The sequence below is a fragment of the Rissa tridactyla genome, chromosome 1 (genome assembly GCF_028500815.1).
Source record: "Rissa tridactyla isolate bRisTri1 chromosome 1, bRisTri1.patW.cur.20221130, whole genome shotgun sequence".
In the NCBI taxonomy this organism is placed as follows: domain Eukaryota; kingdom Metazoa; phylum Chordata; class Aves; order Charadriiformes; family Laridae; genus Rissa; species Rissa tridactyla.
The window spans coordinates 9002568-9018779 of NC_071466.1; the positions used below are offsets into that span (position 1 = coordinate 9002568).

A 16212-nucleotide genomic window follows, 5' to 3' on the forward strand; every position below is an offset into this window, starting at 1 on the left:
TAGAATAGATCTATCTGTGAATTTTGTACACTGAAATCACCTGAGCTGTGCAGTAGTATAAACACTTTGGTGCTCCTAAAGAGAATTTATTTTTTTTTAGATCCACTGAGGTGGTTATACATTTGTATGCTGACACTTGCTAATAAGTTATTAATTATCACCAAGTATGTAATGGCAAAATGTTGACTTGGATATCTTCAATTTAGAAGCAGTAGCTGTCCCAGGAGAAATTAGATGGGGACACTATCAAAACCTGAGTCTTGTAAAAAGGAAATATAAATTCTTTAAATTGAGAAACTTATTAAAGAAGAGGACTTATCCCAAGAGGTGTTGGAGCTGCTGATGGCCCTCTGAGAAAGGGGGAACTGCACCTGGAAGAAAACAGGTGTGTACTTGAGTAGAGGGTTCAGATAGTGGAGAGAGTCTGCATTCACTTCCTCTCACTGTCATTTTTTATTTATTTTCATTTCCTGCAGCTTTAATAGAGGTGTTTGGATGGTAAACACGTCCAGTAGGGCTGGACTAATGTCAGCTGTGGGATCTTTGGCTAAGCTTAGGTATATTGTTCTCGTACTGCATATCGTGTTGTCTTAATTTTAAGCAAAACCTCTCCATGGCAGAAAGTAAAGACATTCCTATTTTTATTCATATGGAATCTTTGATCCCTGTCAAACAGTGAAGCTGGTTTAAGAGGACATCTTAGGAAAAATCTCATCTCACCCTTGAGGAGAGCGTTATTTAGATTGTAGTGGCACCCAATAGCTGCCAAAAATGCTCAGGCAGAAATAGCTGGGATGAGGTGCAGGGGAGAAAGTACAGAAGATCAAATCTACTAAAAAGACCCTTTGCAACAGAAATAAATCAGTTCTTCTGTGTTTGAGGAATGAGGGAATGGAAAGCTGGGGGATGTGTAAGGGCGTGGGCACCAGCTATGATGGGTGTCATTGGGAAGTCAGGGGTGAGGAAGAGATTTGATGTGCAGAATCCTAGAGATGCCAGGGTTGCCAGAATGTTCAGCTGGCGAGGGAGAGCTCCTGGGGGGTAGGTGTAAAATAGAAATCATGGGGAGCACTTTTACATTTGTAAAGAGCGTTTTGTGATTGGTGATGTATTGACTTTCTTATGTGAACAAGAGTGTTACTGAACTTACCTTGGTACATGCTGCTTCTGAAAAGGTTTTCTTCTTCTAATTAGTACTAGCTCCAGTTTGTCTAATAGGGTCCTGCTGCTTCTGTAAATATTTTTTTTTGGTGCATCTTCTTGATGTTTGAGGAGCTAGTACAGATAAAACCCTGCAGTGTGCTCTGATGTCAAGATACTGCTCGCCTAAATAAGGATCTGTTGATAAGAAATCTGTTGTTCATCTCTTTAAATGTTAGTCGATCTGTTCAAGTCAAAGTTAAACAAGTTTTTCCCATTCCTCTGTCTTCTATCACTTTACAACTGTGAATGAAATTCTTGAGAAGTTGTCAGAGTGCTGTGAATGTGTTTGTGTATCAGCACATTTCAGTTCTGTGTGAAGGCGACTTCAGCTGGCGATCGTGCCATGACACAGCTTCCAACTCCTCCAGTATTGAAAGATTTTTTAATTTATTTTGAAGTTTTTCTCTCTCAGTGAATCCTGTAGAAACACTACATTGGTGACTGAAGTGATTCTCCAAAGAGATGCCACAATCCACTTGTTCATGTTTGATGCAGATTATTTGGTGGAAAGGGAAGTAACCATTAAAAACATTGAGCTCAACTGAATTTCATGGGTAGGAGCTTTCTGGTTGAGAGATTGCTTACTGGTGATATCGGGTCAGATCCAGATAAGGACATTGCAAAGAATTGCACTAAACGCTGGAGGAAAAATCTGTTTAATTCTAGTACAAAACACCCCCACCCCTTCTCTCCAGAGGAAGCTTGTGCCCTCATAAGAGATAGATTTTGTAAGATAAGCTTGGCCGTGGTGAGTTTTCTGCTGAGGATGTTTCAGCACGTATTTCTTTTCATCCTCAATGTGTTTTAAAAATTTACTCCCTTCATCTGCTCCCCTTTCTTCTTCCTGACGGGGGTCTTCTCTGATATCTTGCCATTGGAAATGTTCTGCCTTGATATATGGAAGACAGCTTGTATTTGTGGTAGTGTGTCTGCATAGTACATAAATTGAGGTCTTTAATCTGTCCATCTGGAGCAGATCACTAGCAATAAACTTTCTTTTGGAAAAGTGGGTAAGCATGAAACATCCTTTTTAATGCGAATTTAGAACTAGTTTTGGAAGCAGTGCTGAAAAGGTGCCCGACTTATACTGGGAGCACAAGGATAAAGACTAGCACCACCTAACACTAGTCTTATATTGCCTGAATGGATGGACTTTGCAAAAATGGATTTTTCCTCAGTTGGGTCTTTGGGAAGATGGTTTGAATACACAAAAGCACAGTATGGATTGAAAACAACTGTTTGCTGCTTGAGGATTTTGCTGGCTCGAGCTTTCTGTTTATGCTGCTTGGTCACTTATGTTGTACCGCTTTTATTTCCCACAACTGTTTCTCTATTTGCGTTCTTTGTGTGAACACCTTGGGGAAAAATAAATATGCTGCTTTTGTGAATATCATTATTGACGTTTTTGCTGAGCTGTATTTTGCTTACAGACATTATACATCCTATGTGAAAGGTCATTTTTAATGTTTGTGTGCTGCACTAGAGCTAATTCTTCCCTGCTTTATTTTTCTTCTTTTTTTTTTTTTCTTTCCAGGGGATCTACAAGTATCTCGAGGGGTGTTTTTCAGACTTTAAGCAGAGAGGCTTTGTTGTTGGATATGACACACGAGGTCAGGTGACCAGCAACTGCAGCAGTAAGAAGTATGAGTATTGATTACATTTGCAAGACTAGAAATTAAATTGTGGCTTTAAATGCATTCTGTTCTATCAGAATATTTTTGTCATGAACCGCACACGCTCTTTCCCCTCCCTTAGTCCAGTTGTCTGCAAATGCGGAATGTAAGGCTAGTCACTTCACCAAAGAATTTACAGTCTAACTCTAATTTACAAGAACATTAGAAGTTGATATGCCCGGAGAAAAATTTGAATATGAAGGTAAATTCAGAGTACTAACATCTAGCTTGAAATCACTAAACGTTAATGCACTGTTGTTAACACTCTTCTTTAGTATGACATCTGATTTAAGCTTGCTTGGGGGAAAATAATTCTACCTGCAGCCTACTGTAACCCAGTGTTTTGGTACCCTTATGCTAGTCTGCAATCCCATTGTATTTCCACATTGGGAATATTTCACTTGGGGTGCTTAAAATGTGAACTTCAGTGATGCCAGACTGTGCTCTTTGCAGGGAAAGGGGAGAGGGAATCTCTGAAAAAACTGCTTTCTGAATTCTGTAAGGAAACCTAATTCCCTGGGGAGCGAAACACATGTTGTAATGGCATGCTTTACAAAAACCCCAAACCAGTAGCTAATTTATTTAGTTAATTAGTAGTTAATTATTGTAGTTAATGTAGTTAATTGTTCTAACTAATGTAGTTTGGGGTTTTTTTATTATTTTTATCAGCATTTGATGTTCTAAGGATGTGAAAGTTGTTTGTATAATACAGCACAGAATGTAGTGACTGTCTTCTAAGAGTTTCTCTGTTCCCCTGAAGTCTGCCTCTCCAGGCCTTCCTGTCTGGTTTCAGTTACGTGTGGCACGTTATCCACCCGGCTTTGGCATAAAGGTTTTAAATTGATCTGTTACACTGTGTTTGTAAGGCTATTACCCAAATTGGGTTATGCACAGCTTAAAAATGTGGAAATGTAAGAAATAAATTCCTTTTCAGGCACATAAAGCTTGGAATTCAGACTTGATGGCAGTGCAGTTGTGTTTCACATGTCTAAGGAGCAAATCAGTTCTCAACTACATATTTCTTTTGTCCCCTTGGGATGACATACAGTTCCAGTAGCGCTAAAGTCAAATTGAACCTCCCCAAGAGAGTGTTTTCAGTTGGATCACCGTGCTTATCCAGCACTATGTGAGCAGGAGCACCCCTTTCTTTGCATCGGTTCCAGCGCCGAGGGAGATGGCAGACCTTCTGGCTGCATCCTGTAATTAAGTTGATGTAAGCCATTGTGATACACAAGCAACATTTCAGTAGCTTCAGCTACAAGCTGAGCTCTCAGAACTCTTTTAAATGGTTTCGGGTTACATTTGATAGGTGCTATAGTGAAATTCTAAGTAACTGAAAGTTAGGCTTACAGTATACTCAGCGTGGGAGATAAGGAAGCAAGGAGTAATGCTTGTCTGTAAAAACAAGTGAGCAAAGCAAACTCACCCTATTTAATCTCTCATCTCTTTCGTCTCTGAGACTTCCCATTAACCGCTGAGCTGTGTGTACCTGACTTGAAAAGAACAGTTTCATATCAGTTACATGAAAGAGAATGAGTTTCCCTGCTGCTTGAAAGGAAAAGTTTATTATAAAGGCAAGGTTTAAAAACTCAGCTGCTGTTACTGTTTCTCAACTTCCTGGAGTAAGAGTGTGCTGGTTTGCAGAAGTATATTTCAGAAATAGATCTGCTCCGTGAATATTGTCTGAAGCTGCTTAGCAAGGCTAGCAAACAAGCTGTGCTGTCTGGGATACTGAATCCTTTCCCAAACCTGCTGTTGCAGCCATCTGGCACTTTAAACTTTCTGGGAGATTGGTTCTGTCCTTGAATGAAGGACAAGTGTCACACCAGTAGGTCCTGTATCTTTGTTTTTGATATCACTGGTTTATTTATGTGGTTAACTGGAGTGCCTTGTGCTTTTCAAGTCACAAATAAAAGCACTGCCTTGGATTGTATAACCTGGAAACTGTGTTACATTGACTGTGTAAACTGTAGGATACCACTTTTAGTGTAAGAAAGAAAAGGGATTTAAGAAACAAGTGAAATAAAGGTTACAGTAATGTCAAACAGCTGTTGGGTTGTCGTGGGGAGTTGGGTTGACTGAATCTTTTCTTTTTCATGTTGGTAGACTTGCAAAGCTCACTGCAGCAGTCCTACTGGCTAAAGATGTGCCCGTGTACTTCTTTTCTACGTACGTCCCTACACCGTTTGTGGTGAGTCACCTTCTCCTTTATATTGTAGAACCATCCAGTTAAGGGAGTATTTGAAAGTTTCCTAAAAATGTGAAGTAGCAATTTTCTTCTCAAATTCCAGCCTTTATACAGAGCCATAAGGGCTGCTTGGTACGTTTGTCTCTTTGAGGAGTTTGTAACGAGAATGTCGCTGAATTTTTCTGTACGCAGATAGTCAATAGAATCCCATTTCACCCTAGGCTGCTATGCCAGGGCAATAGATATTGCAGTCCAGGCTTTGCTCTGTTAGTTACAGGTGAAGCATTCTGGTCTTCTTTTATTCTGTGCTGAAACACCTGAGGCTTATAAGGGTCAAAAATGATACTTATGTGTATGTGAACGTATACATATATGTAGGGACTGTATGGTTTTGGACATAAGGCTTACGCTGTTTAGAGTGGAAGAAATGAAGAGTCGCCTCTACTTCTAATATCTCAAAACCCAGCATTTTCTGTTCTAGTCACAGCAGCTTTTTCTTGCAGGGCTTTAAATCCTTGTTTTCTATTCTGCAAGATTTTCTAGTGCACTCTGTATGCTGTGGATCTTGTTTTGAGGGGAGGACTGAAAGGAATGGATGCTCTTTAGCTGGAAACCTTTTTTTCAACAAGCCTTTTGGTGAATTCCTTCATTCTGTTTCAGGCTTTTTTCCCTTTCTCAAATACTAGTGTAGTCTGAGTGTAGACTTTCTTTAGGTGTCCAGTTAACAATTGTGTTTATGTAATTAGTAAACAGAATAATGTTCCTATGCAAGAGAATAGAACAAGCTTTCTCTCTACTCCAGGACACGGAACGATGAGCATTCACATATACAATTTTCAAATAAACTGGTGAAACTTTGAGCCACTTCTCCTGTAGCATCCTATCGCATAACTGTCCTAATAATATAGTATTACTTGTGCCAGCTGCAAAGCGCTTGGGTAAACTGGCATTTCTGGGTTTCCTTTGTAGCCCTATGCTGTTCAGCAGCTCAAAGCTGTGGCTGGTGTGATGATCACAGCATCCCACAACCGGAAGGAGGACAATGGGTACAAGGTAAGGCTGAACTTGAAGTTTGTAGCCTGGTCACAGCCACCTGCTTTCCAGTATTACCTACTGGAAGTGCCTTTGGCATTTGGCTGCTTCTGGAGCACATGCATACGTTAGAAGGAGAAATTATTTCAAGTAATTCATCCTTCTATAACCTGAATTACACACACTTTCTTTGCGACTAGGACTTAAGACCATACTGCTTGCGTATCTTGAGAGCAAGTCTGTTGTGGCATTCCATAGAGTCTAATCAGCAGCTGAAGAAATGCTTAAGCAATTTATGTTTTCACTTCTTAGACTTAAAAATGAGTTTAAAACTAAGCTAGAATTTAGGTGAATTAATCCACACAGTAGGTAGCTGTGCTGAAGATGGGTGAGGGTTTAAGAGCTGATTAATAAAACTTCGTAGTAGTGTGTTGCTCCCTATAGGGTTGGTTGTTTTTCTGGGCATTGAGAGAGGGGTGGGTGGCTTAATTTTGAAAGCTTGGAACCGTAGAACCATCCATAATAGCAAATGCTGCTTATGCAGGATTGTAACACAGTATTTCCTTTCTAAACTTTATAAGAATCTGAACTAAACTCTAAACTTTGACTGAACTTAGCATTCTAGAAGCTTAGTAGGAGGTCAGTGAGTAATGGCAATGATAGGAAAACCAATCTTACTCTGCACAGAGAGAACTCTTGGAGGTGATTGTACTGCACTTTACAACTTGTTCCACAGAGGACAAATACTTCACCAGCCTTTGCTTTTGCTTAGCCATAGCAATGAATAAGAAAATAAGCCACATCAGTTTTCCAGGTGTTTCATTTATCAAAAAGCTATTATTTTTGTGTCTTTTGACACAAAGCATGTTATTTTTGCCAGGATATTGCTTTGTCTAGTCTTTCACAATAATAGTTTTATCTTTCACTGTTTCTGCTGTGAATTCAGCAGCTTCTGAAGGTTTTGGACAATTTTAACCAAACTTGACAGACCTGTAGTTTTGAAGATACTGGGTGTACCTATGGGTTTTGTGAAAGCCAGCAGACAGGAAAAGAGAGACAGATCGGTCTGAGTAAAAAGTCTACTCTGTGAACTCAACCATTCTATTGGAAACAAACTGTGGGAAAACTGGCATCTAAATACTTCTTTAACAAAGACTTTTTATAGTTCAGAGTTTGATAGTGTTTCCAGCTGAAAGATTACAGTTGTTCAGTTATGGAAAAACATGTACCTTGGCACACTGCTTATCTTGTTTTGCTTTGATATCAAAACCAAGTTGTGCTTCTTTTTCAAAAGAAATGCCAGACTATGTAGAAAGTAATGTTTTTCTTCTGTTACAGTTTGCACAACACACTCAAACGTTAAGTGCCCAGTTTTGGTTTCTCACATCCTGATGATTTCAGTCATAATAGCTGAGAACCAGCTATTTTGAGAATCATAGAATGGTTTGGGTGGGAAGAGACCTTTAAAGGCCATTTAGTCCAACCCCCTGCCATAAGCAGAGACATCTTCAACTAGACCAGGTTGCTCAGAGCCCCGTCCAACCTGGCCTGGAATGTTTCCAGGAATGGGACATCTCCCACCTCTCCAGGCAACCTGGGCCAGTGTCTCACCAGCCTCAGCATAAAAAATGTCTCCTTTATATCTAGTCTAAATCTTCCCTCTTTTAGTTTAAAACCATTACCCCTTATCCTATCGCTACAGGCCTTATTAAAAAGTCTGCCCCCATCTTTCTTATAAGCCCCCTGTAAGTATTGAAAGGCTGCAATAAGGTCTCCCCGGAGCCTTCTCTTCTCCAGGCTGAACCCTCCCAGCTCTCTCAGCCTGTCCTCCCAGCAGAGGGGCTCCAGCCCTCCCAGTGTCTCCGGGGCCTCCTCTGGCCCCGCTCCAGCAGCTCCGTGTCTCTCCTGTGCTGAGGCCCCAGAGCTGGAGGCAGCACTGCAGGGGGGTCTCCCCCGAGCGGAGCAGAGGGGCAGAATTCCCCCCCTCGCCCTGCTGCCCACGCTGCTGGGGATGCAGCCCAGGCTGTGGGGGGGTTTCTGGGCTGCAAGCGCATGTTGCTGGCTCATGGCCAGCTTTTCACCCTCCAGTATCCCCAAATCCTTCTCGGCAGAGCTGTTCTCCATCCCTTCATCCCTAGCCTGTATCGATACTGGGGATTCCCCCAACCCAGGTGTGGGACCTTGCACTTGACCTTGTTGAACTTCATGAGGTTCATACGTGCCCACATCTCCAGCCTGTCCAGGTCCCTCTGGATGGCATCCCATCCCTCAGGCATGTCAGCTGCACCACTCAGTTTGGTGTCATCTGCAAACTTTTTGAGGGTGCCCTCAATCCCATTGTCTATGTCATTGATGAAGATACTGAACAGTACTGGTCCCAATATAGACCCCTGAGGGACATCACTCGTCACTGATCTCCGTCTGGACATTGAGCCATTGACCACTACCCTCTGGATGCAACCATCCATCCAATTCCTCATCCACCGAACAGTCCACCCATCAAATCTGTATCTCTCCAATTTTGATAGAAGGATGTTGTGGGGGACCATGTCAAAGGCCTTACAGAAGTCCATATGAATGACATATGTAGCTCGTCCCTTGTCCACTCATGTAGTCACTCCATCATAGAAGTCCACGAGGTTGATCAGGCAGGACTGTCCCTTGGTGAAGCCGTGCTGGCTGTCTCGAATCACCTCCCTGTCCTCCATGTGCCTTAGCAGAGCGTCTAGGCGGATCTGTTCCATGATCTTCCCAGGCACAGATGTGAGGTTGACAGGTCAGTAGTTCCCAGGGTTCCTCCTTCTACCCTTTTTAAAAATGGGTGCCGTGTTCTCTTTTTCCATAGGGACCACAAATAGGTCCAGTAGCTATCATTATATAACTACAGTTGAAAACGATATGATTCCAAATGGCTTTCAAGAATTGAGGCCTTTTCTGTGTGACTTCAAGAAGCAGGAAGTATGCAGAATCGTGTAGCTAAAAGAATTTATCAAGTTGATAATCTTTGTAAATAAACCGTGTCTTGTTTTCTTTAAACTTATACCAGGTTTATTGGGAAAATGGAGCGCAGATCACCTCTCCTCACGATAAGGAAATTATAAAATGTATAGAAGAGTGTGTTGAACCATGGAATGGCTCTTGGAATGAGAATCTAGTAGACACCAGTCCCCTTAGACAGGATCCTTTGAAGAAAATTTGTGACTGTTACATGGAGGATCTGAGAAAGATCTGTTATCACAGGTATTGTATAAAACAAAAAGTACTTAAATTGTATTTTAAAGTAATTACATTTTTAAGTCTGGGTTACATGTGGAAAACTGACTGCTGACAGATAGACTTCAGTAATAAAGCATGGGATGCTGCCATACATAAACACTTTCAATTTGGGTATAGGGCATGGGCTGTCTTCCAAAATTTTAATAGCTTTGGACCTGCCTGTAGTGATTTTTATCGTCACAAATTAGTGACTTGATTTCTGTCTTTACGGTTCACAGAAGCTGGGTGCTTCACTCTGCCACAGACGTCACGGTCTGCTTGGGGCCATTGCTCTGTGCCCTTCATGGTGGGAATAATTTTCGGTTATCTCCCCATTCTGTCTCGCCCCATCCCTTCTCTGATGTGTCATTAAATTAGGTGGTCGCCATCATTAGGACTAAACCATACTTCTTGACAATAAAGCAGCCTGCCTTTGGATACTAGACTGCGGTAAAGCACCCCAATGTGAACCATTTTATGCAAATGAATTTGCTCAGAGTTCTGAATAAAATGCAGAAATTCAGAGTAAAGGTGAGGTCTATATGCATGGAATAGAGGTGAGAAGATTAAGTGTAAAGGTTAGGAGGGGCAGAAGACAAGAATAAAAGGAGGAGGATGAATAATGTAGGCCCTGAAGAGCTGGAGTAAGATCTTCATGGTGCTGGAAGAGCTCAAGTTTGATGCAGAAATTAACAGTTCATTCTTGGGAGACTTTCAGCTGATTCAGCAGAAGGTAAATTTCTCATTTTCCAGGAAAAGCAGCTCTAAACCAGCAATTTCTAAGGAAAGTTCACTCATTCCTTCTTTGAAATTAATGGAGAAATCAGTAGGATAGTACAAAGTGTAATTGCATTTTCTTTTGCTTTCCCGCATGAAAGTAGTCTTACTAAAACCTTACTGAAATTCTTTTTTCCTTCTCAGGGAGCTAAATGTGCAGACAAACCTGAAGTTTGTTCATACCTCTTTTCATGGAGTTGGACATGACTACGTGCAGTTGGCTTTTAAAGCGTTTGGCTTTCAGCCCCCCATTCCAGTACCTGAACAAAAAGATCCAGATCCAGACTTCTCTACCGTCAAATGCCCAAATCCTGAAGAAGGAGAATCTGTGCTGGTATTTTTGTTTCTACATCATCAGATTTCTATGAGCTTTCCTCCGTTTGGATATGATACTGTGAAAAACAAATCAGGGGAAGAGAACAGGGAGTACCTGGCTTTCAGCTGTATTAATACAGTGGGCAATCCATATGAGATTTTTCTTTCACTGCACGTTATATGTAAGTAGGAAAAATGTGAGTTTATTTGCTCTTGTGATTCTGTTTTTTTCCCCCCTCCCTCTTCTCCCACCAGGAGTTGTCACTGAGGCTTGCAGAGAAAGAAAATGCTAAAGTAGTAGTGGCCACTGATCCAGATGCAGATAGACTAGCAGTGGCAGAACAGCAGGAGAAGTAAGTGATGGGATCTTTTATTTTATCTCTTTCTGCAGAAAAGGTACTGAAAATCCCAAAATGTCCCCCAATAGTAGACAGGCACACACGCCTTCAGCCCGCTCTTTCCTGTTGCGACTTAGCTATTTGGATATTTTTCTTGCTAGCTTCATCTTGTGGTATAGCTCCACCTGAAATAACGTATTTTAAATAAAATGAGTTAATAACTCAGAAAATATTAGATTAAATACTTACCAGTGTTACAGTAAATGGCCAAATAAAACGTAACTGAAAAGTTGCGTGACTACTAAAAACACTTAAATCTTGTTGTTACTGTTTTTTCACTTCTGTCAGGCAAACAGATTCTGCCTTGGGAGAGCTAGCTGTTGTGGGCTTTTTTTTGTTTGTTTGTTTGTTTTTCCCTGGCTGCTTCATATTGAATAGAAATTATTTTTCTTCCACTAACAGGCCAAAATTCTGATCGTTGTGTAAGTAACTGTCTATAATGCGCAGTTGCGCAGGCATTGCCTGACTGCAATGTATAGACTGCTATACTTGTGTTTGATAAATTAAAAAGACCTGAGCTGTTTTCAAGCTGACAGTAAGGATACTTGATTTGTATCTTTGCTTGCTAACAGAACGCACTGGGCTTGTAAATCATTGAGACGTGATAAATGTGGAGTCCTGTTAGTACGGTGGCTTCGTATAGAGCAGCTTGTCAGTCGTGTGCTCAGATCCCCGTTGTTCCAGTGACTGCAGAAAACATCTCCCCTTGCATGGATGCTTCTGAAAAACGTGAAAACGCTCTTCTAATTTCTATCCTGTCCGCAGTGGCTGCTGGAAGGTGTTCACCGGCAACGAGCTGGCAGCTTTGTTTGGGTGGTGGATGTTTTCTTGCTGGAAGGAGAACTGCTCCCAAGATGCTGATGTGAAGAATGTTTACATGTTAGCGACCACAGTCTCCTCGAAAATTTTGAGGGCAATTGCACTTAAAGAGGGATTTCACTTTGAAGTAAGTGTGGGTTTTATGATGTCGTCTTGGCAGAGTGAAAATCTGATTGCCGTGTTTTCCACCTGCCCTCCCACTTAATGACTTTACGAAATGAAAAATAGATGGATAACTTCCAGTCTTGTGGCTGGGAGTTTTAATGCGTTCCAACTTGCAGAGAATGCTGTTGTACCTAGACAAGCCTGATTTCAGCATCTGCAGTGTTTCTCAATGCACCTTACCGTGAATGCAGACTGTGAGATCAATTTATACAAAACTGCAAGGAGCTGTAACAGGTGACACAAATTAAAACCTAAATTAATAGAAAAGCCTTTGTCTTGTCTGGTTTCCTAGAGAGAAGTTCTTCTGTGTGAGAGAATGAAAGTGTGTGCAACTTGGTGTGTTTACTACAAAAATGGAGTGCTTTTTGATGGATTTGTAACAAACACTTACAGGTTACACACTTCCTTCAGGTGCCCAGATCACTAGTAGGTTTTAAATTTGGTTTTGCTTCAAATTGTGACAGACAGACAGATCTTTAATGTAGCTTCATTAAGGACTTGCTAAAAAAGAAAATGGGGGGATGCCGCTGCAGACTGACAGTGATTATTTTAGTTCCTGTGTTCAAATTAAGTGCTTGCTCTGATTTCTGAGACTGTTGAATGTTTGACTGGAAAACAGCTAGGAATTTACAGAACCCCTTGGTCTCCTTTAAAAGCTTCCCCTCTTTGTGCCTTTCTTCTCTCCAAGAAGGACTTTCTAAGCTTTTGACTGCTTTTGCATGATTTGAAGAACACAGGCAGTGCTCTTCCCTCCCATCACCCAAAATTGCTGTTTATATTTCTGTAACTTTTCCTTCTGAATACCTTTGTACAGTTGCCTGACCTGATACGCAGCATGGAGGATCTTATCTGATCTCAGAGTCACAGTCTCTCAGGCACACTTACTCCTTGATTTGATATTCGTGTCCTAGTTAGCGTTTTACTAGTGAATACTCGTCCAGTGACTCTTTGCCTTAGATTCATCATGTTGAAGATACAACTTGTCTAATCTTTGTCTTTACTGTCTCTATTCTGTTATCAATTAGATTTAAATTCAGGGAAATTATTTCAAGAAAATAAAAAAAATGTCCTTAAGCTTTGGTGTTTTGACTCTGCAGTCTTTCCTATTGACCCTAAAACTCAGAATGCATCATTTTTAATTTTATTTTATTTTCAAAGTCTGAGACATCAATTTTTTTTTCTTAACTTCCAAGTCGAGCACACAAGATTCCCATTCGAGGAAGCACCCTGGAAGTGAAGGGAGAATAGTGGCTTACACTATCTTCTTGAACCTGGAACTAAATAGAAAACATGTATTTAATGCATTCTTTTTTCTGTTTCAGGAAACACTCCCTGGTTTTAAATGGATTGGAAGTAGAGTAAAAGATCTCCTAGATAATGGAAAAGAAGTTCTCTTTGCATTTGAAGAGTCTATTGGTATGTGTGTTAATATAATAAAATTTCAACTGTGGGGGGAAAATGCGCCTCAAAAGGAGTGGTCTTAGTCATGAAAAGAAATACAAAAATGCTTTGTTTTTGTCTTTTGTAGTTACTAGTACAGGCCTTTTGCTCTCATCACATCAACTTGACAACTATTGTAATAAATGATATATGGATCTCTGATTTTGATACTGTGCTTCTGCAGTTTCCTGATACAAACCGCTTCTGATACAGGTTGAAAGTCCTGAGATGCCAGTGCCAAATGCCAAACTACTGTTGCTTCATGGCCTTCATGTAATAGTATGTCGGGTTCTTTTTCCACAATCATTTTTTTTTTTATTTCTAGGCTTCATGTGTGGCACATCAGTGTTGGATAAAGATGGTGTAAGCGCAGCTGTGGTCATAGCTGAAATGGCAACCTACCTGGAGGGCAAGAACCTAACACTAGCACAGAAACTCATTGAGATCTATGAAACGTAAGTTGTGTTTTTCATTCGTATGTTCTACTTAACTATTTTGGAGCTGGGAGTAGTCTAGTAAATATTTTTAATGTGTCCCTCGGATGTTTTCTCATTGTAAGTTGTTTTTTTCTGGTGCTATGGTGGACTGCAGTCTTCAGTATTACAGATACTGCTTGAATGCCATATCTCCCACAGGACTAAAGAGGCCCTTTCTATCGTGTTTCTGCAAAAAAATTGTAAGAGAGTAGAATTTTGCATATGGATCCACCAGGGCAAACTTTTCTCTCTGATTCATGCTACGTAACTTATCTTACCTTCTGATGGGTAGCTATATCTTAGTTGTGGTGTGTGTGCCTCCCTTTAAACACTTAATATTTTCACTGACACACAGTCTGGGGATTGTTAGAAGACCACGTGCTTTTCTTGCAGAGATTTGTAACAGGACAGATGTTAAAGGCATGGTCTGTGTTCAATAGCTATGGACACAATTCACAGCAAGAAAACGAGGAATATGTTTATGTCAGAATTAAAAGTCATACTGTGATAAGCCCAGCCCACCAGCAGAAGTTCCTGTGCTCTAACAGGATTAGTGGCACAGTTACAGTAAATCATATATGCCATTCCTTTTCCTGCCGGCCCAGCAGAAAGACAGACCGTGGCTCCTTAGAAACTTGAATGAGACATGGTGGGGAGGTTGGAACAAGATGATCTTTAAGGTCCCTTCCAACCCAAACCGTTCTATGATCTCCCAGTCACTCCTAATTTTTTTAAGCTGCAGAGAAGAGTCTCTGTGGAATGGGGAGTGGGTGGAATATAGTGAAGAACAACTACATTTCAGCGTGCAAACATGGTTGCTGCACCTAGTGAGCACTTGCGTTAGGTCTGCTTGGGGATAGTAGTTTTAACTTGGGTGAAATAATCGGTCACCTTCCTCAGAGGCTGTTGAAATAATCTGTAGTTGTGGCTGCTCGTGTGGCTACAGCAGACAATTTTTGATGGTGTGGGAATGATACTGCACATTAATTTCCTGAGGGCTACCTAGGCCGCACTTAGCCAAATGGTTAGCTCTTATTTCTTTGGAGCTGAAACCTTTGCTTGAATTTAAAAATAGCTTGAGATGATCTGAGTAATACAGTGAAATCTGTTTCAGAGTCCAGACATTTGCCTATAATTATCTGCTTTCACAGCTGTGAGAACTGCATTCTTTTTCTGTTACTGCTTTTCCAAACGGGGGCTTTCTTTAGATACCAAATGTGCAGAAAACTTCTGAATCTTGTAACTGTGAATGTTAATCTACTTCTAGGTATGGATATCACATATCAAAGACTTCCTATTTCTTGTGCTATGATCCTCCTACTATCAAAAGGATATTTGAGAAACTGCGGAACTTCGATGCCCCTCAGTCTTATCCAAAATTTTGTGGTATTTACAATATACTACATGTACGAGATATTACCACTGGCTATGACAGCAGCCAGCCAAATGAAAAATCGGTGAGTTAGAAAGTATTTTTGCAGGAACGGTTCTGTTTTTGAAGAGACTGAAAGTTAAATACACCAAGAACTATGCAGAAAGACTATGTCAACTAAGATGGCAGTATAATTACCACCATCTATTAAAACTGCTTAATAACATTTACTGGGAGAACACTGCTTAAATATGAAATGGCTTGTCTGTTGCATTGGCTATTTTGATATAACAATGAATGAACTTTGTTAGTTGAAGTGAGCTTGATGCTCCTGCAGATCTTAAGCTATCTAGCAGACTTCCAGATGTTAGACTTCCAACGTTATCCTGAAATACTGACTCTGATCTAGGTGATAGACGTGTCGGGCTGAAATAACTTGTTCTAGTCTTTGCATTGGCTGGTGGATGTCACCTGCAGGGGATTTCAGCATGTTTATTTAGCTTTATATTTACTGAATATTGTAAATTTTTTTTAAAACCAAACCAAAAACCCCCACTTTTGTGGTAGTTGGGGGGTTCTGTAATAAAATGTTGTTGTTTATGTAGGTGCTGCCAGTGAGTAAAAGCAGTCAGATGATCACTTTTACATTTCAAAATGGTTGTGTTGCCACCCTTCGGACAAGTGGAACAGAACCAAAGATCAAGTACTACGCGGAGATGTGCGCGCTGCCGGAGCAGAGGTCAGTAGCAAGGCCACATGCACCCGTTGCAAGATGCCTTCGGGCTCAAAGGTCAGTACTTGGGCATCTGTCCCTGCATGGAGGGGGATTCCTCTGCTGCCTCCTTGGAGACCTGAGCCTCAGCTGACTGTTCCAGCCTGTTAAACTGGCCAGTGATGCACATTCCTGCTCATAAGGGATCCCCTCTGTAGTGGATAAGACAAAGAATTGAATTTTCAGCATCTGCTACAGTAGGAGACTTCTTTTATTAACGCAAATCCTCATTCACTTAGAATTCACTTCACTTAAAAAGTGATGAAGTTGTGCTGCTGCTGGCAAGTATGCTTAAACCCAGGTGGATTCCTGTTGCATTTGGGAATC

At 40.9% G+C, this 16212-nt stretch overlaps 1 protein-coding gene across 1 annotated transcript in view; it reads left to right on the forward strand.

The window, feature by feature from the left end:
- Positions 1-16212, forward strand: part of PGM2L1 (phosphoglucomutase 2 like 1) — a 41965-nt gene that overhangs the window by 19306 nt on the left and 6447 nt on the right. Inside the window, exons 4-14 of the mRNA XM_054193074.1 lie at positions 2738-2844; positions 4983-5067; positions 6034-6117; positions 9143-9336; positions 10273-10462; positions 10699-10796; positions 11607-11787; positions 13148-13241; positions 13591-13720; positions 15009-15198; positions 15719-15852. Coding sequence (XP_054049049.1) covers positions 2738-2844; positions 4983-5067; positions 6034-6117; positions 9143-9336; positions 10273-10462; positions 10699-10796; positions 11607-11787; positions 13148-13241; positions 13591-13720; positions 15009-15198; positions 15719-15852 — 1487 coding nt within the window. The remainder of the gene's footprint in view (positions 1-2737; positions 2845-4982; positions 5068-6033; positions 6118-9142; positions 9337-10272; positions 10463-10698; positions 10797-11606; positions 11788-13147; positions 13242-13590; positions 13721-15008; positions 15199-15718; positions 15853-16212) is intronic.